Raw genomic sequence first — 25,017 nt, forward strand, 5'->3', positions numbered from 1 at the left:
GGCACAATCACATTCCACCTCACACTACAATTACCTGTATCTTAGTCCTAAAACCTCCTAGACCATGAGCTCCATGAAGGCAGGAACTACGTCTCTATCTGTCTGATTCAGTCCTTGTTTCATCCCTCAGGTCTAGCACAGTGCTTGGCACAGAGAAAGCACTCAGGAAATACAGAGAATAAAGTAGTAAAGGAGTCAAAATGAAGGAAAGATGACTTTCAAAGTGTTATCAGCCCCATCTGAATGGAACAGAGAAACCACACACTCTTGGTTGTGTGCAACAATCAGCTTCAGGGATGGGTATCTGTGCATTTTAAGATGAAAAATGTCAAGGTAATGGTCAAATAGTCTTTACCTGGAAGTCCTGTAGGTGTGCTAGCATCTGCAGGTAAATCTGAAATTTGGGTCTGGCATGAAGGATCCTTCATTAATGATACACCTTCATCTGCCTTATTTCTCTGCTTGTAATCTAAAGGTCTGACTTCCTCGTGAACAACTCTCTTTCCCTAAAAAAACAGAGAGGGTAAAAGAATTAAGGATTCTTATAACAACAGTTGACTCCATTAATATTTATAATATAATTTTTTTTTATCATTAGCCAATCAGTCTTCATAGACTTAAAAACTTTTGACTTCCATTAGAAAATGCCACTCGTTTCTTATGATAAAACTGTACTATAATTAAGAGTAACCATTGTGTCACATACCCCCAAACATCTTCCAAATGCCCCTCTGTCAGAGCCTGCACTCACGCAAGCAATGGTTCTATATCACACCTCTACTACAGTCTATTTAGCTTTCCAAAGCCAAGTATAGAAAGTTCTTCCCTTAAGAAAAGACAAAGTTGCAAATTTCCTCCTATTACACTATGATGACTACCTTTGACATACATTTTTTCCCCTTCAGTAGAAAAACCAAACAAATACCTATTTATGGAATAATTAGAAAATTATTTATATCTTGTACTTAATATTATCTTTAATATTATTATGAAGATAAGACTACATTGAATCTAAAGCCTAGAAACATGATATCACTTTCACTGCCACAGACAAAGCTATTTTATTGACTTAGAAACTGGCATTCTGTAGGCTGTGGGACAGAGTTGTGGGCTGTGCATCTTTCCTCTCAGTTTGCTATAGAGTTTACCTTTGTTAACATAGTAGTTGTTCTCAAAACCAATCACAGATATTACTTGATCAAACAAAACCAGACACTACTCCAAGATGTACATACTCACACCCTCTCATCACTTTCTAGCACTGTTTTCCAGTTGTTCTCAAAAACAATCGAACTAGCATATCTTTGATGCCCTTTCGAGAATCCCACTCTGGCAATGAGACTTGTAAAGGGGGCTCTCTATAGAGCTGGGAGACTTTTCTGGGACCAGGAGTCTGGCAGTGAGCTGCCCGGCTGAACAAAGTGACAACCTTCAGCCTGCACCTCCTGAGGGTGCATCACAGCTCCCCAGTGATGGCCTGCACTCCCAGGGCCCTCAGCACACTTTTTTCCTACTGTGACACATGCTTACATGCCGAATCTAAGCAATGTGAGAAGTCTTCTGTGCATGACAGAGGTAGCCCAGGTCCAAGTCTGGTAAGGCCAAACTTGACTTTGACTCTTTGGAACCAAAGGTGGGGTATTATGCAACACCAAACAGTCAGGAGAAGGTACTGCCATCTCCCAGTGGCAACTAAATTATTCTCCTCTCTCTGGAGACTGTATTCACAATCTCCTCCTGAGAACACAGTAGTTATAAGATTTTCCTAAGAGGGGACTCACACTGGGAGAGCTACTTGCCTTGTTAAAAGTGTACCCTCTGGAAAGACCTCAGACACAATACTCCCTGTACCACGCGGCACTTTGTGAAGACAATATAATTCTAAAATTCTGGTGAATAAATTTAGTCTTTTTCTTTCCTATTATACAGGACTGCAAAGGGCCACTGCAGGTGCACTCCACTGCACCCAAGGGAGCCTCGTTACCAACCTGAGGCCATTGTAAACAGAATCCTCTGGATGATGCCCTCTGGCTAAGGTTAGTTTCTCGATTGTTTAAAACAAAAAGTATCTCTAGTCACTGGAGGTAGAGTAGATGCCCTTAATAGGGCCTGGGATTGGCTATAAGCATGTGGGAGTTCAAAAACAAGTGATCTGTACTCAGGGCCCCAATGGGATATGGTCCTTAAGGCGATCGTAGTGGCAACACTCAGGTTCTGTTGTAGGGACAGTGGTAGAAACTGCACCTTTGCTACAAGACCAAGGGACTGAACCAGAGGCAGGATACCCTGGGTGGCCAGCTGCTCGTGGGAAGGGTACCCAAAAGGTGGGGATAGCTCAAGAATAAAAATAATGTCCTGGAACCTCCTTGGAAAAAGTCTCATTCCAGTCCCCAGGCAAGGAAAGCCTAAGACAAACCTGAAACATCTTTCTGTATCAAAAATTAAGGAAATGTTCAAAGAATAATGGTGACATATCAAAAGGACACAAAAGCCAGCTGGAAGGAGTTCCCACTGGCCAAACATGGGACAATTTGAGCATCAAAATAAATATTGAAAAGTAACAGATTTTAATTCACTGAATTAAAAAAAATCCACGAGTCCATTGTGATATAAATAAATGAATAAATAGATAAATGGGGGAGCAAAGTGCCTACAGGTAGCATGTTTCTGAGAGCTCACAAGAAGATACAAATATTCCCAGGCTCAGAGGTGAAGACTGATCATTTATCCTGTCCTTCCTGATAATGTTGTCTCTGCCCTCACCATAATCTGTGGGTGGTTAAAGTGCTGCTGGGGGAAGGGGTTTTGTGTTAAAAAATGTCGACAGCTCAGAGATTACGTGGCCTGTCCTCTACTGGCTCTCTGGCTGAATGAAGATAATAGAAATGCTCATGTCTCTGTGGGCCACCTTTGCTTTTGTCTTCCTCTGCATGACAATGGGATCCCAGTAAGCTATAACCAACAAATGGGAGAATCCTTTAACTAGTGACCTGACAAAGACAGAGGACAGAAACATCAGTGGCTCATGAGGCAAAGTCTGGGGCATATGCAGCATAAAGTCAAGCTTTGGAGACAGCATCACAGAAGCCATGCTGTACTCTTCCACAAAACAATCTAGTGTCACTATCACAGGTTATATCTGGATGCAGAAAGGCTTTCCTATTTATATAGCTATATGCAAACTACTGTACCTACTTGGTAAATAGTAAAGATTTAGTATGACCTATATGTTGACTAAATATAAAAAGAGCTACAGGTATACAGTGCTTGCCATGGGCTAGGAACTAATTTCTTTAGGTGCATAATCTTGTTCAACCCTTAAAAACCACCAGGAGGCAGGTAATGGGAGTAGTTAACACTGACATGAATCTTACTATGAACAGTGTTCTTAGCACTTTACATACGATAGCTCAAAGTGTGTAATATATGTAACTCCTCACAACAACCTAATGTTATAGATATAATTATTATCATCCCCATTTTACAGATGAGAAAAACAGAAGCAAGGGGATTATAGTAACACATTCAAGGTCTGACAGAGCAAAGATCTGAACCCAGCAGTCTGGGTCGAGGGTCTGTGCTCCTAATGTCTCTGCTATGCTGCCTTGTGTGAATGGCTCTCTCGAACTCAACCTTGGATTCTGTGTAGTAAAGAACTGCTATTTACACTGCAGTGCATTAAAGGGCCTGCCTCTGACGACTCCTCGGTGGTAAACTGGGCAGCTTTCTTCTCTAGCTGCTCCTCTGATGTTCGGGTAGGCACAATGACTGGCAGGGCCTGATTTTCTGGGGCAGAGTGACCATCTGGCAGCATACCAAGAAGAGCTAGAGCTTTGAGACCTATATGAGAAGCAAATAAGGGAATGGTTATAAGTTTATAGCAAAGGTTATTTCCTGCAAATGCCATAAGTCACTTTGCCACTAAATAGAAATAGGTGGCTGAGTTCTATGCAAACCAAACCCAAGAGTGCTCAATACAAACATCCCTAGCTATCTAAATTTATTTAGCTCCTCATCTCAGATGGTGAAAGTTTGGATAGCGAGGGATACCTGCACTTTATTAACAACAGAAGAGATAAGATACAACAAGATTATCTTATTTAGAAAATCATAAACATTATATTATAGTAGCCCCACACAACTAGATTTCTAAATTGCCACTGGCAAATGGCTAACAAAATCACTTTGAAGCACTGGTATTACTGACCTGCTACCTAATACAGGTCTGATTCCCAAATGTTAACTAGAATGAGAATCCATTAACTGAGAGAAATTTAAATGTCTCAGAATTTAACATTCAAGTTATTTTCTCCCTAGCACCCCTCAGTAAAGTCAGAATCATCTATATATTTTGCTAAACTATTTTACTTGCAAATAGCTTTCATCTAGAATACAGTTTGTAAAAGTGGATTTCCACTCCAGGTGAAAAAAAAGTCTGTATATCTTCAGCAAAATTTGGTAGATTCAAATACTAAATACTACTGCATCCACAGATGTCAAGAGTTTCAATTATTAATTTTTTTGTACATCTTCATGTAAATATTTGAGAGAAACTAAATGCCACTTTAATGCCAACAATTCTCTCAAATCCATCTGGAAACTTAAAATTAAGTTCCACACCAAGGTGAGCCCCACTTCTGGAAAACCCGATCTTGTTGCCTCTAAGCCAGGCATAGTATTTTATTTCTGCAGGGCTTTTCCTTCACCAGCAGCGGAGGGTTGGTTTTGGTTTCTGTGTGTGATAAACAGTCACCTTTTCCCTGGTGAGCCTTCATCAGACAGTCCCCAACAAGTTGCATGCACTGGCTCCGCAGGGTGGTGGCACTGCTGCGGGCCTGGGGATCCAGCTTCTCCCCGTCCATGTCCTCTACACTGGCCAGGTGGGCGCTATAGAGAGCCAGGGCGGCAAAGAGCAGCCAGGAGTAGTTGTGGATGTAGGGCTGGATGAGCCTCTGCCGGTCGCTGATCCGAATAGTCACCATTGGGTGGGCCGTGATGCTGTGGGTAGGTGAATGGCTGTAAAAGCAAAAACATGTGAGGCCTACAAGCCTTTGTGAGGCTCCATAAAGGAGCACAGGGCCTCAGAGGAGCACGAGCTTGGTCACAACTAGGTGAGAGTTACCTCTAGGCTGTGGTTATTGAACAATTAAAGAGAGGCATGGGCCCTCTCCCCAGAAAAATGACCAAATACAAACGCAGGACATACCATTTCAGGATTTCACAACCCCCAAAAGACTGGGGAAACCAGGCTAAGTAAGAACTCCTTATTGTGAATTTTGCAAGGTGTGGTAATAGCATTTTGGGAACGTGAGAAAATGCCCATAATTTTTAGAGATGATTTTAAAGTGTGTAGGAAGGAAATGATTTAAGGTCTGGAATTTGCTTTAAAATTTACTTTAAAAAAGAAAAAAAAAGGAAAAAAGAGAGGAATAAACTAAGCACACATAACAAAAATCTTCCTAATTGCTGAAACTGGGTAATGGGTATATGAGGGTTCACTGTACCAGTCTCTCAACTTTTGGATACGTTTGAAATTTTTACTAATAAAATACCTTTTTTAAAAAAAGTTAAGAAGCCCCTTTTTCAAGTGAAGGAACACGTAAAGAAAAGGCTACAAGGCTACAGGTGATCTGAGCGTACCCATAGGAGTATTTCTTTGCTGCATAGCATCCGTAGCAAAGATCAAAGTCATCACATACATTGCAATTCATCCTCCGGCCTATGATCAAACCCTGGCAGTGGTCACAGGTAAACTCCATGTTGACCATTTCATGGTCATCCCCGTGGCCCTCAGGCTTCACCCCACCTGGAGAAAAGAAACAGCAGTGTAAGGTGGACAGGGCAAAGGCTCCTGGAAGGGCTAATTTCCAAAGTCACACCAATCCCAGAACCAGAGCCGCTCCCTGTGGACTACTCAGGAAGGCAGGGGCCACCATCATCCTCTGCAGACCAGGGTGATTCCTGGCCCAGAACTTCCAGGCAATGGCAAGTGGATTAACCCAACCCTTTTCCAGTGCCACAGTCTGATCAAATAAATTACCAGTTCCCATCATAACGCCGCTTGGCAGAAACAAGTCCACATGCCAGTTTGTGAGCTGTCTCCCATGGCCCCTCCTCTGACAAATATTAAGCACCTGTGGGTGTATTCCTGTTAACAAGCACTGAGGAGGAATCAGGTTTCTGTTCTTACTCTTTCATTCCAGAATCATAGATGAAAACACACTTCGTAACCCCAGACCCAAGGAACGAGAGAAGATGGTCATGAAAGAGACTGGCTACTCTGGTGTCCTCACTCGAAGTCCAAGGGTCTCCAAGCTCTGTCATGTACTCTGTTTCATGCTCCTTTCAAGTGAGCCACTTCTGTTTCTGCTGCCACGAACCTGGTCCAGGCTCTAATGCTCTTGTGAGTACTGTGACTGACTTCCTGAAGGAAACTCTAACAGTATGAACCACCTTCCTCTCACACAGGTCTGATCATGTCAATACCCTGCTTGAAAACACACTCCCCTTTGTCTGCAGACTGTTCAAATTCTTTAGCTGAGTATCTTGAGGTCCAATCAGCCCCACCTGTCTTAATCCATCATCACTCAGTTGGACAGACATTCAAATGTGTCTATATCATCTCACCACAGAGGCTCACTCCTCTTTTCTCTCTCCAATGTTCCCTTCACATCACCCAGTTCTAACCCTCCTCAAAGACCAATTATCATCCCACCTCCCTGAAGCATGTTGCTACTACTGCTGAACTTTTCTGTACCACTCATTTACAACCCAGCACATACTCTCTTGTATTGGAATAGACAGTATGTGGACATGTCCAGTCTCCCTGCTAGACTGTAAATTATTCCAGGACAGGCCTGCATCTTTTTACTGATGGGCCATGCACACTCTAATGTCCATTACTGTTGATCTGCTTTACCTCAGCACCTATAGTCAAGTGTATTAAAGAATCTCTGAAGTTTCCTTTTTTATGTATTTCATTACTTGTAAATACTGCATGATTCAAAAGCAAAAACTATTTCTTGGAAACTTACCTTAGTGTACATTCATTGGTCCTGGATGTGCATCAAGTGCCTATATCCAGCATGATGAAAGACGGAAGGATGTCAGATAAGAGAGCTATGGAGCTTATCATTTAGATGCATAGATAAGACTCATATTTGCCAACAAGCCAGAGAACAACAATGGGCAGTATTTTTATTTAGTATAATGGGAGTTTTAAAAAATGACAAGATCGCAGCAAAGAGAAACAATTATTACTTTTGGATATGGCATACTCAGTCCATAAAATTTACCTAGGAAGCAGGTTTTGCAGAGATCCATGTCACTGCACTGTAAACACCGGTAGCGATGCCAGGGAGCAATCTCATCACACCCATCACAAGAGATATCCACGTTTAACAGGTCACAGTAGCGAGCAATAAACATGTGCATCTATAAGGTGAAATAAACACAATTAGCCAACAGACACTCTAGTGTGACCACTACTCATTAATCAATTAATTCATTCAATAAGTCTTTAACATGTTCTAGGCATTGTAGTATGTGCTAGGATTTGAAGATGATGAGCTTAGTGTCTAGCTGGGAATTCTCTCAAGCAAACAGATGATGACCAGGAAGCATAAGTGATTTGACAGGCAAATTCAGGAGGCTCAGAGAACAGAGCAGACAGCTATCCTTAGGGTATTAGAAAGGTCAAGGAAGATTTTTCAGAGGATAAGTCCTCAACTGACACCTGAGGAACAAACAGCTATTAGTTGGGTGGGGGTAAGCATGGTGGGCATGTCAGATAGAAGGAATTACAAATTCTATAGGAGGCAAAAAGAGGGCAAGAAAAGGGTTTATGAAATCAGCAATAATACATAATGTAGAATACAATACAGAGAGAAAATAACCAGATAAAGTTAGAAATGTTAAACCATAAAGCACCTTGAATCCTAGTCTAAAGAGTTACTATTTTTAAATAGAAGAGTAACGTGGTCAGATTTGAGCATTCTAAAAGTTCCTTTGGTTGCTGAGCAAAGATGGACTGAAGGGCGTAAGACTAGATTCAGGGAGACTAACCATGACAGAAGCTGTGGAAGTAACCCCACGGCAGGTGATGAGGGCTGGGACTGAGCAGTAAGAGGGATGGCGAAAGGTGGGCAGACTTGAGAGGTATTCGGAAAGGAGGCAGACTGGATATGGGGTCAATAAAAGGGCAGGGTCAAGAACCACATCCAAATCTCTAGCTTGGGTACTTGGCTGGACAATGGTAGTATTCATGGATATAGGAAACACTGCAAAAGGAGCATTATTTCCTGGCCTTTAAAAAGAACAGCTTTCTGGGGAGATAGTAAAGGAACTGTTTCATGAGAAAATAAATTATTTTACTGGAAAGTATGTGGAGGCTACAGTATGGTTTATCTTTAAGGCCTAGCAAGGAGGGAGCTCAATCAGTAAGTCACCATACAGTAGTAGAACAGAGCAAATATGCCAGGTCAACCCAGAACTACAGAATGGCTCTCAATAAGATATTAACATACAGAGAGAGGACATCACAGAAGCCCAGTTGGTGTGCTCCATCCAAGCACTGCAGAGGTGCTATATGAGCAAAGTGCTTGGCACATAGTAGGTACTCAATACTTAGAAAATAAATGAATCTGAGGCAGCAGATGCCCGGCACATGTGGTAGTGACAGATATAACCCCCAGTGTGGAGAGGGACATGCAGGCCATCTGAGTGTGATGCCTTTACTTTACACTTCTGAATCACATAACTCTGATTCTGTGTACACATGTTGCTTCCAGGCAGCCTTTTGATGGAAATGTGGCTTCCCATATTGCTGCCTACAGGAAGAGAATGTGCTTGCCCCAAGGCCACTGGAGCCCAGGCCCTTCAGTAATTCTCTCACTGTAAATTAATAATTTGGCACCTACTACTATATGTCAGCCTCATGAGCCAATTTTCTGTAAGTCTAGTTCTATGGGAGGGAGCCACTATCTGAGTGGTCAAATCAAGATTCAGAGCCCCTCATGTGAAAGACCAAACACTAAGGTACTGAATGCCACCTGGAGCCCTCTCGGGAGACAGCCTGCTGGAGCTCCCCCAAGAACAATTTCCTCTCTAAACTCCTAGTAAATCACTTCAGTTGACTCTAGTTGAGAGGTCTTACTTTCCTCTGCTTCTCTGGATCTTCCTGGGCTATTTTTTCACACCAGGCTTCAAACATGCCATCCTGACACTCATCCATCCACTCTGAATTCTGCTTGGCATCAGCAAGCTCATCTTCTTCACTCCATTGGCTGAAAGAAGGACATACAGAGAGAAAAGCATGCCTCCCTCAATAACCAAGGAAAGAGCTGGTTAGCACACTCTGTTTCCTATGGGTCTTACATATTGGGCAATTTTAAACTTCTGAGGGGAAAAGGTCAATTGCTTCTCAAAGCCCCAGGATTGCTTAGGTATTTGATAGATTTATACCAATAAAAAGGGAGAAGCCCTTTCCAGAGTAGACGATAATGGGTGAGAAATCAGAGCTTAAAAGGTTTACCTAGATGGCATAATTCCACTTGACAACCATTGTGGTAAATCTACTATGTGCCAGGCACTGGAACCAAATAAAGTGATTTTAAAAAAAAAAGTCTGATTTGGACATGCCCAGCACATCTTAGCAGAATTAGCACGAGATGGGAGTCAGGAGGACCTGAGACCTCACCTCTGCCACCAGCTTGGCACATTACTTAGCCCTGGTCTTCAGTTTCCTCATTTCAAATAAAGAGTTTCAGGTAGGTGATCTCAGAAGCTCCTTTTAGATGCAAAATTATAAATTTCCACAATTTCAGTTTACAGTTTATTTTAGCAACCAGAATTTTAAACACAAAGAGATTTGCTTGATAGTAAATACAAAATATTTACCATCCAACAAACACATACATTCATGCATGCATTCCAACAAAATGATTTTAGGCCTACTCATACTTAGGTTTGGGCTAAGTGTCACGAGGGATTGGTGTGAAGGGTGTGGTTCCACCCCCCAGGACTGTACCATGGAGGTGCAGACAAAGCTGGAAACAATGAGCAGGCAGAAAGCTGAAGAACCAGCATGCTGATGCCCTCCACAGTGTTGTGTCCCCTCTCTCTGCCAACAGTGCCCTGACAGCAGGGCAGTGGCTGAGGTTAGTAAACAAGGAGACAGCTTAATCCTATCCCTCTTCCCCAGAATATCTCTTCTGAGAGTGAAAACTGTTCCAGTGCTGACTCATTCATTTCCTCCCAATTCTCTCCTCTTAACACTGCTTTTCTTCTCCCATTCTCTTTTCCCTTCTTTTCTGCACACGGCTAATGGGAAATGGGCTTGAGTAGGGAAGAGGAATACTGGTCAAAATTGGAAAGAAAAAAAAACTTCACCTACTATTTTATTCCTCATAATTTAAGTCCTTATAATGTGCAAGAGGTTACAGTGGCTATATCCCACATACATGTAACAAAAGATATACAAAAGGATTTTCCAATTCAACAAGGTATACTAGGATCTCCCAAAATGCAGAGGATCCTCATCCTCAGAGCTCACATATCACCACCACCAACCAACACAGCACTACTGTGCACAGACACAGTTCTCAACATTCAAAAATACTGTTCATCTATTCCTCAACAAGCCTCTGAGGCAGGTACCCTTATTACCTCCAGCTCTAAAGATGAAGAAACTGAAGCACAGAGGGGTTAAATAACTTGCCCAAGGCACCAGCTAGCATATGACAAAGCCAAGATATGACACAGACAGCCTAGCTCCAGAGTCCGTGCTGTGACCACCATGCTATGATCCCTGTATTTCATAATGTGCTTTAGGAACTGCAAAATGCAGGCCTGTGTTCTTACCTGATCACACTGTCATGGACACTTATATTTTCCTGTGACATTTTCATGAGAAGATCTGGTAACTGAATATCAACAAAGAAGGCAAGATCACTGGGTTCCCAGCCCATATCCAAAAGATGAAGCAGGGCTGTCTGAACACAGGATAAGGCAGGCAGCAAGGACCTAAAGAGACCACGAAGGCAACAGTTATCAGAGCTGTCCATTACCAACAGAGACAACAGAAACAATGCAAGTCAATGACCTGGTTTGTTTGTAACTGGAAAGCAGAAGGGAAATGCGCATTGCTGGCTTGAGTTCCTTTCAAATTTCTCACACTCCATATAAACATTCTTCAAAGCTTAAGCAAAAGAACTCTGAAAAGATGGGCTGGCCAGTTAGCTCAGTTGGTTAGAGCTCAGTGTTATAACATCAAGGTAGATCCTCATACTGGCCAGCCGCCAAAAAACCCAAAAAAACTCTGAAAAAGTATAAAGTAAGGCTTCCACCATGCCAGGACTACCATAGGGGCATTTTATTGTAAATGACTGAGTAGTAAAAATCTACTCCCCCAAAATAGCAAGATCAGGGCCAGCCCCAAATTAGCCGTGGTTATACAATTTAGATTTACAGAAGCACCATTTGGTTTAAAGTTAATGTCTAAACCACTTACTAAGGAAGAGATTTGGAAATGGCTTTATACTCAAGTTTTAAGACTGCACATGATACATCTGAAAATAGGCTGGCTGGTTAGCTAAGTTGGTGAGAGCATAGTGCTGATAACAACAAGTTTGAGGGTTTGATTCCTGTACAGGCCAGTAGCTAAAAAAAAAAGAATTCTCTAAAAAAAGAAGAAGAAAAGAACAGTTTACAAGTTCTTACATAACAAAGACCCATCTCTTTTTAAAAAAATGTACACACCAGACAGAAAAAAGACTACAAGAAAATATACCAATAAGTTAACATCAGTGATTAGTTCTAGATGGTAAGATTAGAGATTATTTTAATTTTATTCTTCATGCTTTCCTGTATTTTCCACATTGAACATGTATTTCTTTTAAAATCAGAAAAAAGTACATTTTTTCTAGAAATTATAAAGTTATCAAGTACCTGTCATTTACGCTACTAAATCCTTTAACTGCTTTGACCAAGAAAAGAACAAACTGATAGTAAGTGTCTCGAATTTCTTTGTGTAGATCAGCTCCACAGCCTTCCAAGTGTCCGAAATAACTAGGAATGGAGGAAAATGCCAACTTACTTAATTGCCAGAACATCTTTTACTTAATAACCATTATTCCCTACATGAAAAAGAGACAAGACATAAGCTAAACAAAGTGGTGCGGGAACTTGAGAAAATACAAAATATAACAACTTTGGAAAGTAATGGACAAAACAGCAAGGGAGTTCATTCGACTGGGTCAAGAGAGTTACCCCACAGAAGACTAGATGATGACTATTTATTTTCTTTGTTAATATAGAAACCACTCCTCCCATCACTACTTGAATGCCAGAGACTGTGTTAAGTACTTTCCCCAAATTAGCTCCTGTCATCCTCTCCACACAATCATGCCCACCCCTCCGGCTCCCTTCATTGATGGCTTCAGCATCCAGCTCATTGCCTTTTCTGCCTTGATCTTTGTCACCTTAATGATTTCAACATCCATGGAAACAATGCCTTCATTTCTTTCTCTCTATTCTCTGCCATCTTCACCTCCAATGATCTCCTCTCCCATCCCCTTAGCCATCCCAATTTAATGGTCATTTCCTTGACCTTGTCATCACAGAACAGCACCACTTCTGAAACAACTGCTTGTCCTGCTCACCTACTTTAGGATCCACAACTGGCTTTTCTTCAATCCCAATGAGCCCAGCTCATGACGCTGCATCACGTTCACCATTTCCTGCTCTCACCATGATTTCTCTTTGTGCCCTTCTCCATACAGGGCCCATCACTGGATCACACCTTAGCAAACACCAGCTCTCTTTCCTCTTTCTTCCTGCATGTACTTGCCTGAGAAGTCTTATACCTATATCAAAGCAGCCGAATGTTGCTGGAGGAAATGCCTCAGAACCAAGGTGACTAGTAACACTGCAAATTCACAACCAAAATTCTCAAATAAGCACTCAAGACTGTCAGGCAGTCTAGTTGACTGGCTTTCTCAATTGTCATTACTATCTAAAATCTTCCAGCTTCTCATCAAACTGCCATCACCTCCCCTCTCAACCTTCATTATTCACTTATGACTATCCTCATACTCTATTAAAAAAACAAAAAACAAAAAAACCAGAAATGATCACACAGGAATTCTCTCATCTTTGCACCACCAAATCTACCAACCAACTTGCATCTCTCCCAACACTGCCTGTCTGTCCTGTCTCCTCCCACTACCACAGATAGAAGCCTCCTTGATTCTACTGAAGGCCATTCTCTGTATTTCTGCAGCTGCTACTGCAAATTGTCCCCTCTTCCCGCATCAAGCTTACATTCCCACCAGCATACAAAGTACTCTAATATCACTTAAAAACCCCCAGTTGACCCCGCATCCCCCTCCAATTACTGACCCATTTCTTTGCTCCCTTTTAAGGCCAAACTTCTTAAACTAATTGTCTGAGTTTCTCTATTTTATCACCCCCGTTCTCTTCTCAACCCATTCTAACTGGGCTTTTGGCCCAATGGCTCCAGTAAGACTGCTACCAATTCAGTGGGTTTTATCTTGCTCAAACTCTCCATCAGCAGTTGACACACTGACCATTCTTATCTTTTGAGAGAAGCTCTTCTCTTGGCTTCTTGACACCCCTATCCCTTGGTTTTCGATCTACCTCAATGACCACTCCTTCTTCATCTCCTCAGCTGACTTCTTCCTCTGCTTGACTTCTAAATAAAGAAATGCCCCAAACGCTCAGTCCTGGGCCCCTTCTCTATACTCTTCCTAGGAGGGCTCATCTGGCATCGTGGCCTTAAACACCATCGGCATGCTAAGTTCTACGCCTAGTCCTGACTCCTTTCCAGAAGTTTAGACTCTGATTTCTGTTTTCTTGATATCTGTACATATATATCAAAGTGCTTCAAACTTAACATGGTCAAAACAAATCTTTTGATTTTCACCCCAATCTGTTTCTTCCATACTCTTCCCCTGAGCAAAATGCATCACCATCCACCCAGATGCTCAAGCCAAAATTCTAGGAGTTTCTTTTCCCATGATTCCTTTCTTTCATTCACCTTCTACATCTAGTCTATCAATAAGTCCTGGCAATTCTACCTCCAAAATATATCCTTAATCTAATCCTTTTCTCTCCATCTCTAGTATTACTCCCTGGTCCAAACCATCTCTTGCCTGGACTACAACAGTCTCCTAACTGTGTTTCTTATTTCCACCGTTTTTCACACAGTAGCCAGAGGTATCTTTTATAAATATAAATTGAAGTGTGTTTCTCCTGGGCTTAAAAATCTCCAGTGGTTTCCCATCTACAACTCAGTATAAAACCTAAATACCTTACAGTGATAAGGGTCCTGCCTAACTCTCTGACCCTGTCTCTTCCCATTCCTGGTCTCACTCGGCCACACTATCTCTCTTCTGTTGCTTGGGCTAATTCCCACCCTAGAGAGGCTTTGCACTGTCCTTTCTGCTTTAACTGCTCTTCTCCAATCCTAGCTGGTCATTTGTCTCTTGGTTTACATGCCATCTCCACAGCCTGCCTTCCCTGACCACCCCACTAGGTCACTCTGTATTAAATCACCATACAGCAATATCGATATCTGATGTTTTCTCATCTTTTTTAACCGTTTCTCTCTCTCCTCAATAAAATACAAGCTCAGTCAGAACGGGAACCTTGTCTGTGTTGTCCATTGCTATGTATATAACACCTAGAACAAAGCCTGGCATAGAACTCAAAAAATATTTATTAAATGAAAATCAGAATGACCTTGTGAGGTACTTAGATGAATATCATTACTGTAAATGAGCTTCCATGAGTCAAATGACAAGTATGGGTATTTGAGGAATACAATTCTCAATATTTAGTAAAATAAAGCTGATAAACTCATCAGAAGTAATAAACATGTTCCTGGTATTTACTTACTAAAAGACTAACTCATTTTTCCTTGGGATGAGAGAATGAGTTAACCAAAAATGTAACTTTGTGTCCTACATGGAAATGATGGAGTTACTAACTAGAGAAGACAACTAGGATTGCCTTAAAATCACTTCTGTTTGTTTTCCTTGTAGACTTGTCATTTGTACTTACTTGGTAAAATCTTTCTGGCAAGTTAGAAGTTCCAACAGGAAGAGTATATATGGTGGATGGAAGCAATGAGGCTGGCCAAGGGATTCTGCACAATACTGAATTATCCTCAGGACTTCCAGGATGCTCTGGGCTTGGGCTTTCCTCAAGGAAAGAACCTTTACAACACTGGAGACAGAACGCAAGTCAGGAACACCCAAAAAACACTTGAGCTGGGGCAGAAAGAACACATAACCTCTACCCAAGTTCTGATGCCATATTAATAAAGAGAAAATACTATTGTGAGGTATTAGAAATACCATTCAGGAAGAATATGAATACTGGTTTACTGCTTTTAGGCATCACTCAGCAGCATTACCAATCAGTTCACACCAAATGTCCAGAAGTCCACCAATCCATTCTTTAAAATTAATCAATTAAAAAGAAACTTTGGTATCTTCATTTTCCCATAGAGATAAAACTTTTATTCTTAGGACACAAAACTCCTCACTAAATTAAGATGTGCAATACTTCCAGAGAAATAGGCCCAAGGGCAAATAATTTAGTCAGGAAATATCAAATCCTAAATTTCTGCCAGGGTTAAAATAAGACAAGTTTATAAGTGGCAGCTACCAAAAGAAATGCTTCCTTTTTTTATCCTAAAAGTACATTATTGAGATATACTTTATGTACAGTATAATGTACAAGTCTTCAGTAAAAAAATACTTCTTTAAAGGAAAAAGAAAATCCCATTTTTTTTCTTAAATATTCTAATACAAGTCTTAATCTATCCTAAATATTATTTGTTCGTTTTTAACATGAACTTCAAGCCTTTGACTAGAATGGATACCTATGGCTTGAAAAGAGAAAGTGCTGGAAAGGTAATGACCGGCTCACCTCTCATGTGAGAGTGACTGATCTTTAATGAATTCCATGACATCCTTCAGCACAGGGTATTTTTCTTTGACTGTGGGCACCGGTCTGGCCTCCTCCATGGATCGGAAGGACAGCAGCCGGAGTCGCCCTCGGGTGAAGGGAGGCCTCCGGGTAGGTGTGGAAGGTGATGAGAGCTCTTCAGCTGTGGCAGAGGACAAATCTGCAGTGGGAGGGCTACTGCTGGGTGGCAGCCTCGACTGCCCACCCAAGCCAGGACTCCGGTCTCCTGCAGTAGGGGCTGTTGTTTCAGTGGGAGACACCGAGGCTTGGAAATGCTCTTCCACCACAGAGCTTGTCCTCTGGCGCCTGTCAAGTGGCTGGAGGTGATCGGTTTCATCAGAAGTCACAGACTTGTCACAACTTTCTTTTGCATTTATACCCATGGGCAAAAATTTAAGTAACAGAAGACTCTTCTGAATACACTCTTTTGCTAAATGCAGAAAACAAGAACAATAATGAAAAGAAAAAAAGTTAAAATTAAATTTATTGCTTACTTTCAGAAAAAAACCCAATCTATTCAAACTTCACAATTTAGGGCAAGAAACACCTTCATTAATACAATGATATACATATCTACTGACAGAATAGAATCAAATGTTATCTCATTATACAAATCAAGATCTTGCTAGGACTATCGGCTCACTTAAAAAAGTTTTATTATGGATATTTTCAAACACAGAGAGACGGGAGACCTCTCCATGTGCCTATCACCCAGCTTCAATAACTATCAACTCGTGGCTAATTTTGTGTCACCCCCACCAACTCCCCACTGTCTAGATCATTCCTGTGCAGATCTCTGCAACACACTACACTTCATCTGTAAAAACTTCAGTACATTTCTCTTACAAAAGAAGAGTTTTAAAAAAAAATAACCATATCATTTTAAAAATTAATATTAATTCTTTAACTTCACTAAATAGGCAGTGTGAGCACACCTTAAAAACATAACAAGAAGGGCCGAGCCCGTGGCGCACTCTGGAGAGTGCTGGGAGCGCAGCGACACTCCCGCCGCGGGTTTGGATCCTATACAGGAATGGCCGGTGCACTCACTGGCTGAGTGCCGGTCACGAAAAAGACAAAAAAAAAAAAAAAAAAAAATACATAACAAGAAGTAGCTCAAAAGGCACGTGATGCCCCATTTGGAGCGTGTCAATAAACAATCACTCCTCTTGCATTTCCTCTATTTGTGACCCATTCTTGGAAACTACATTTAGTATCTGTATTACTTTCCCTAGGTCAACATCGCCTTACTAAAATCATACAGAAGGCAGCTCACGAGTTTTCTGGGTTCTAGAATGAAAACAGAAGGCCCAGTTATGACAGCTGGCATCAGCATACTCACCCAGGCTCTCGGGGCTCGCCTCAGTTGCTTCTGAACCATGCTTTTCTTCTACTTCATTCCCCAGGCTCATCAGGGACTTCTGCTTCATCTCTAACTGGGGGGAGGATTTGAGCCACATAATTATACTGTCCAGACAGGGTGGCAAAGGCAGCCACAGCCAACTACTTCAAAAGTGCACAGCATGGATATCATGTAGTACTTTATAGCTACTGTCCAGCTGTTGAGGACACAGGAGTGAGCTGTTTTTGTTTGTCCTTGAAGTCATCCAAGCTTTGAATCTGTCTAAAGGTGTACCTGCAAAATTACCTTCTTTTCAACTACATGTTATTTGGGAGGGGTTTGTACCCATGACATTATTATTTTAAAAATTCTAAAACACTGGTGCTGAAGGGGCCTTTACCTAAGCCCTCCCAGTAAAGATAAAGCAGCTGAGGTCTAGAAAAATGGTCTTTCTAGGGTCACAATCCAGTTTGCTGCAGAAGTTCGACCAAAATTTGATCTCTATTCTACCCTGAACGAGGCAACAGGTCTAAGTGATGCTGAGACTTCCAGGCAGAGAATAATGCTCTTAGTATCAGCCCAGGCAATAGCCACGGCATGGGCCACAGTGCTGACAGCCCAAGCAGAAGGCCACATGTGACATATGAGGCCAAGGTCTTAGAGGAAAGGTTGGTCTCTTGCCAACTGTCAGTATTCTGTCCTATGCTAAAATTGCCAAACCATTTTTACTTAAACTGTCTGGGACAGCTAACTTTATCAGACACTATTTTTCTTTAAACTTCTACTACTGCCCTGTTTTCTCTGTCAACACACTCTTCAGAGTCTCCTCTACCATTCAGATGATAATGGCTTTAGTTTCTTTTAAGAGATCCTGTCCATTTTAGTCTCTATCTATCCAGTATGTATTGGGCACCAATTATGCTCTAATGGATTTTCTCCAAGGCTGTCTGTTCCTAGATAAACTTAAATTAAAAAAAAAAATTATTAAAAGTGATTTGAAGTTAACCTTATCTCTGCCTTGACATTTCCATGACACAGCAGCCATTTAGATTCTTTCACTTACTAAATTCTCCAGCTAGATGTCTCAGATAACCTAGATGTTTTCAAACTCAACATTTCCCAACTCAAATAGCCTCCCTGCTTCCAGATCTGAAACCACTTTTCCTATCCTGGTCTATACTTCTACTACCCACCAAGTCACCCAAATCAGGAACCTAGGAATTGCCTAAATTCCTCCTTCCTGTTCACCACTCACATCAATCACAAAGTCCTGATGATTATTTTATTGCCTAGACAGCAGAAGCCATCCTCATCTGACCACAGCAATTAGTCTTCTGCTTCCAATTTCATTATCCATCCCTTATTCAGGTATTTAAAGATTTTTTTCCCAATTACTATACAATATTTAAGATGCATGTAAATACATAAAGAATAAAAATACTAATAAATAGGTACCCATCTCCATGCCTAAGAAATAAAAACAGTTCTCCTGAATTTGGTGTTTATCATCTACATGCATTTGTATAATTTTACTAAATATTTATGTATGAAACATATAAATTTGGTTTGTTTAAACTTTATATAAGTAATATACTTATGCATCCTTCTGCAACTTGCTTTTTTTTGCTCATCATCGAGTTTGTGAACATCATCCATACTAATACATGTAGCTCTATTTCATTCACTTTCATTGTAATACAGTATTACATTATTATATTTCATTGCTATATAGCATTATATAATAATATAATACATAATTTCTTGTCTATTCTCCAACCGATGGACATTTGGTTCTTCCAGGTTATTGCTGTTACAAACAAAGCTATAGAATCATTTTTCTAAAATGCAGACCTGTGAGGCTTCTCTCTTACCTAAAACTATCTGTCAATGGTTGCCCAGTATTTAAAGCAATGATTTTCCCTCCAGGCTAAAGAGTTACACCAGTGGCCCTCGGGGTTACTGAAGGCTATAAGGAGGGCTCAATTAAGCCCTGTTTACTCTGAGTATTTTCAACATTCACCAAATTATGATTTCAAGAACTCTAAATTATTTTATATTTATTCTTGTCATTGAACCTTAGTTTAAAAAAAATTCCTAAAATTATATTTTTGAGAAGAGAGCTACTTAATTCCATGATATCATGGTGGGAAAACCTAAAATATGTCAAAATCGTATGCAAAGAAAAAATCTTACCATCCATATTCGAATCCCATCTGCCAAGGCATACACCTGTGCAAACTCTTCACTCAGGGCTATCTTGCCCCCACTGTGTACTGGGGAAAGAAGGAGAGACAAAGAGATTACATTCGGTTAACACAATTCACTACGGCAACATTAGGCACAAAGTAACTTCTAAATCTGCTAAAGTATAGAAAAAGTCCTCCTAACACTTACACATTGGGGATGTGGTAAGAGACACTTGGGGAAAAAAGTAATTAACTAAGACACAAATACCTGTATGGGTTCTCTGTTACTTCAAACTAACTTTTTTCAAATTAATAATTTCTGAAGTAGAAATACTTAAAAAAATAAGTAAAATATTAAAAGTAAAATATAAAAAATACTAAAAGTAAAATAAAAAATATTAAAAGTGAGTAAAAAATAATTACTGACATAGAAAAAAGTTCACGAAATATTAAATTAAAAAAGCAGATGAAACAGTATAAACAAAATGATCTCATTTAAAAAGAGTACATATATATTAAAAATATGGGTGGATATAGATACACATACACACATATGAATATATCTAAATAAAAAGCCAGGTACATATATAGAAAAATGTTAACAGAGGTGCTAAGTGGTGAGATTGTAGTTGATAATTATTTTAAGCCTTTGTAAGTTTCTACATGAAGGGGTATTATTTTTATAACTAGAAAAATAACAAAAAATAATTTTTTAAAAGAAAGACCTATGACCTGCCCCTTCTCTTCATCCACAAACCAAAATATAATATACTAGAACAGTGTGAAACTCTCTGTTGCATCAACATATAATGCAGTAAATATTTTCTGAAACCCTAGAATGTGCTGGGCTCTAAACCAGGCACCAAGACTACAATGCTGAGAAAAACCTGACCTCATGCAGCTTACATTCTAGTTGAAAAACTCCTCCACTACATTTCTAACCCAAAAGGGTAACCAATTTTTAGACAAAGATGAGTAAATTAGCTAGACAGAGACCATTTTCAATGTAACTCATTCTTAAAGAACTCATGAATAGTCCTTAGATATATCTATACTGTAAAGGAAGTGACAGAAAGAAATGAGACAAGCTGTGCCTCCTTCACATCAATGATGGCAAGCATTCTAGAAACAACCTGCATACAGCAAGATACTTCTAGTTGCCACATTTGACTGTGTGTCTCTCTACTACAAACAGGTATGTGGTACCTAACCATGGTTTGACCTTTTCCCCAGCAGGAAGGCTTATGTTTCTCAGCTTTTAACCCACAAGTCTTTTATCCCTCTAATGAAAATTCCCTCAAGTAACAAAGATTGTCCAGCTTTCTTACTATGATTTGATTACAAAAATATATACTGACTTGTTTTTTTCCCAAAACCATACAGGTTACTGTGCCCCCCACTCACCCAATCCCTCAGCAGAGATATACTTGTCTGTATGACATTTATTTCCATAAATCACTCATGTTTTAATGTAGTTTTATTTGAGCAGCTTTTTAAAGGATATATTAAGATTTGAGGGAGTAATGGAGATGTCTTAGCAATTAGAAAATAAACTCTGTAATGTGAGATCCAAAGGACTGAGCAATACAGGTCATAATGGCAATAATATTAATAATAATAATAACATGAGCACTAGTCAAATTACCTACTCTAATGCAAGGAAGCATCTCTTCTTGCTTTCATCTGCACTGTGGAAAGAACACAGACCCTGACAAAGTGCTTGGGAAAATCAAGGCCTCATCGTTAGATAGGGTTTGAAATGCTTTTTGCCTGAATGAGAATGAGTGGAGAGAGAGACTCTCCCTCCAGCCTGGGTCCTGTAAGGTTGCAGGCTATGTACACAATAAGTACAGAGATGGTATCCCTAGGGACATGAGGAAAAGAAATAACGAGAAGTAAGCTATCAACAAAAGAAGCCTAGCAGAGATAATGCTACAAAAAAGCTGCAAGTCTAAAGATAACAGGTAATACCTACATTTTCCTCCTTGGTTATTTGTACATTCAATAACTTAACCATCTGCAGTTTTAATCGGAATTTCTTAAAATGTTAGAGACAATCGATGCTAAACCGATTTTACAGATAAGGAAACTGAGGTACACAAAGATTGATTAACCTGAAGCTGCACAACTTCTGAGTTTTTGAGCTGGGACTATGACCCAAGGTAAGGCTTCTTCCTATTATATTTCTTGGCATTTTTCATGAGAATTCTGGATAAAGATAAATTATCTGCCAATTCTGAAACTCAAAGCTACTTGCCACACATTACAATCTGCTAATTATAAATTGACCATGAATCTTTTGATTGGCAAAGGAGGACTAACAAGATGAAGTTCACAGCTGTAGAAATGTGTTTATATTTTTAAATATTTTAAAATTTTCACTTAAGATAGACTTTCCTAAAACTTAGCAATTAGCCTTCAGATCAAAAATATTCCCTGTAATATAAGTTACCATATTTTTGCAGCTTCTCATATAAATCTGGAGTGCGATACACCAGAGCAGCAAAGGTGGCGTTCACAGCTTGATCAATAGTGGAACCAGCAACTATATCTGTCTTTAGGGCCTGTTTTCTACATGCCTGTATGAATCCTTTGAAAAGTTCTGAGTATGGCCCACAGAAGTTCTGAGCAGGCTCTGACTGGGCAAAATCAAGAAGAAAATGGCGGCAGGGATCATCAGGGATGTTCTTAACCTGGGAACATTAAAAAAGAAAAAAACCCATCACGTTTAACACATTCATTCAAAAAATAGAATTTAGTGAGCACCTACTAGGCCAATGCAGAAGTATAAAACACAGTGCATACTCTCAGGAAGTTTAAATCTATTTTAGGGAGACCAGACAGATACATGGGTTACAAAAAGGAAAACATAAATAAAACACTAAAAGCATTAAATCTAGTACTATCATAAAGCAAAAGACTATCAAGTGCTAAATGCCTAGAAGGGACACCCAGTGCTGAGAATTCAAAGGAGAGAGTTCCTGGCAGGTTAAAGTAATTAAGAAAAGCCTCCTGGAGGACATGGACTTTGGGCAGGACCCTGAAGGATGGGGAGGTTTAGCGTTGAGGAACATAACCATTAGCAGAAGTAAAGAGTCAGTGGGGAGACTGACCTGGCCTGAAGTCTCAGCTGGGGAGTGGTGGGAACTAGAGTCAGATAGTTAAGGTGAAAGGAGACTGTAGAGAGCCTTGACTGTCACACTGAGGATTAGACTTCACCCTGTGGGCAATGGGGAGCCATTAATGGTGCTTAGCAGTAGAATGACAAGATAATGCAGTGATTAAAAAAACGAACTTGGTAGGTACCAATGTAACAAGGCAGGTGCAAAATGAGAGCCTGCATAAAGATGGAGACAGAGGAGAGGACAGAGATGAATGTCAAAAGAAAGAATCCATAGGGCTTGCAGCTGACTGGACAGGAAGGGTGAGAACAGGGTTGGGAGAGAGGGGAGGCTAGGGAGCAGTGGCTTGAGGCCTGGGGAAACAACAATGACAATAACAGAATGAGCAGTGCAGGGACATTTTGGTTTTATACTTCTGAGTTAAGGGGAGTCAGAACTTTGAGACAGAATACCTAACAGGAAGGGCCGGCCCGTGGCTCACTCGGGAGAGTGCGGTGCTGATAACACCAAGGCCATGGGTTCGGATCCCATATAGGGATGGCCGGTTAGTTCACTGGGTGAGTGTGGTGCTGACAACACCAAGTCAAGGGTTAAGATCCCCTTACCGGTCAACTTAAAAAAAAAAAAAAAGAAATACCTAACAGGAAGACAGAGATATGTAACTGGAGCCTGGGACAAGAACCAGACCTGGAACCTGATATTTAGGAATTATTCCCACAGATGTGACAACAGAATACAGTAGAGAGGATGAAGTCTTGGTGGGATGCAGGAAACGGAAGGAAGCCTGAATAAAGCCTACGCTTAGAGAAGGAGGAACAAGAAAGGTCAATAAAGGAGACAGATGGAGCAGTTAGATGCAAGAGAAGACAGTGAACTATCATGGAACCAAAAGGAGAAAGAGTCTGAAGGAGCCAAATTGAACAGAGAAGCTGAGGAAGAGCCACTGGATTCAGCAATTAACTACTGAATAATTGGGGGGGCAGGTGGAGGGAAACAGGGGGGCAGAGAAGTAGAAGAGAAATGGAGAGAAGGAGAGATAAAAATAGAGATAGAGGGCAAACTTGTTTAGTTTTTAAAATATTATACATCTAAATAATGTGCTACAGTTCTACAGAGAACAACAGTATAGCACAAATGATTTACTCTCAGGTTTGACTCAGCAGGCACTAGAAGTAGAATCAACTTGATTGTTTGAGCACTCCACCAAGAGAGATTCACTGAGCACCTACTATATTTCACTGAAGAGTCATTCATTCAATACTTTGAACACCCATTTCATACCGGTCGCTGTGGTATGCAGTGGGGATAACAAATGAACAAGGGGCAGTTTCTGCCCTCAAGGAGCTAACCATTTAATGGGGTGATAAGATATAAACACAACTGTTTACAACTTAAAGTAATAAATATAAGCAAACAGCTTCCACTCCAAATAAAAAGATAACAGATGAGTAAATACCTCCTTACTATCCTGCTGTGGGTGAGTGGGCCAGCTTGCTTCTAATTCCAACTCCGGACAAATCTGATGTCTGAAGACAGGTTTCCACAAGGGGGAGTTTAGAACTAATGCCATTTTTGCCTGAGGTACGGCCATGTTACTTCCTAACTCTGCAAAGAGAAGGCTTATGAGAGTTCTATTTTTTCCTTTATTGACAAAGAAAAGGTTAAAAAAAAAACTTGGACATTATTAAAACTTAGAGGAAATTCACCCACATTTACCAGAATGTAATTCTGTAAACTCATATCACAGATTAACCTAAACCCATAAGTCCTGAAATACTGTTCTGTGGGACAACTTCAGTTACAAGGTACCTTTGAAATGACTAATCTGTTCAGTAAGCTGAAAACAGAATGTGAACTACCTGTAGGATATAACAGGAGGTCACTAAGGAATATTTAATTATGGGAAAAATTCACAATTTGCAAACTTAATATTATAAAAAATAATAAAAACTATAAATGTGTTTATAAACAGGCATAGAAAAAAGATTAGATGAAAATAAATAAAAATGCTAACTAAAAATTATCGCTGGGTAGGATGATTCTACTTTTCTTTGGTTTTTCTCCATTATATAATTTTTCTATGATATTTTACTTTTACAATTGAAAAAACTCAAGAAATGATATAGAAATAAAATACACTACAAAGTTTTGCTCTATAATTCTTATTTCTTGGAAGAATTTAATAACTGAGTCACTTTAGGACAAAATCTACATTCATATTATCTACATATATTTACATAAATATTCACATATTTAAAGGATACACAATTAATTTATTCCATATTTCTACCTTCTGGTCGGAGTATACCTAAATCTACTTACAAAAAAATGATGACAATGCTTCTAATAAACAGCTCCCTCCCCCACACGTCCT

At 40.1% G+C, this 25,017-nt stretch overlaps 1 protein-coding gene across 1 annotated transcript in view; it reads right to left on the reverse strand.

Annotated features, from left to right (window-relative positions):
* Positions 1-25,017, reverse strand: part of ZZEF1 (zinc finger ZZ-type and EF-hand domain containing 1) — a 107,375-nt gene that overhangs the window by 29,451 nt on the left and 52,907 nt on the right. The window contains exons 25-38 of the mRNA XM_063109531.1: positions 24,100-24,248; positions 21,974-22,214; positions 19,529-19,608; positions 17,336-17,429; positions 15,955-16,423; positions 15,082-15,246; positions 11,947-12,066; positions 10,861-11,022; positions 9,155-9,284; positions 7,296-7,434; positions 5,641-5,806; positions 4,754-5,016; positions 3,668-3,840; positions 356-506 (exon numbers count right to left, since the gene is read on the reverse strand). Coding sequence (XP_062965601.1) covers positions 356-506; positions 3,668-3,840; positions 4,754-5,016; positions 5,641-5,806; positions 7,296-7,434; positions 9,155-9,284; positions 10,861-11,022; positions 11,947-12,066; positions 15,082-15,246; positions 15,955-16,423; positions 17,336-17,429; positions 19,529-19,608; positions 21,974-22,214; positions 24,100-24,248 — 2,502 coding nt within the window. The remainder of the gene's footprint in view (positions 1-355; positions 507-3,667; positions 3,841-4,753; positions 5,017-5,640; positions 5,807-7,295; positions 7,435-9,154; positions 9,285-10,860; positions 11,023-11,946; positions 12,067-15,081; positions 15,247-15,954; positions 16,424-17,335; positions 17,430-19,528; positions 19,609-21,973; positions 22,215-24,099; positions 24,249-25,017) is intronic.

The sequence above is a fragment of the Cynocephalus volans genome, chromosome 10 (genome assembly GCF_027409185.1).
Source record: "Cynocephalus volans isolate mCynVol1 chromosome 10, mCynVol1.pri, whole genome shotgun sequence".
NCBI classification, from domain to species: Eukaryota; Metazoa; Chordata; class Mammalia; order Dermoptera; family Cynocephalidae; genus Cynocephalus; species Cynocephalus volans.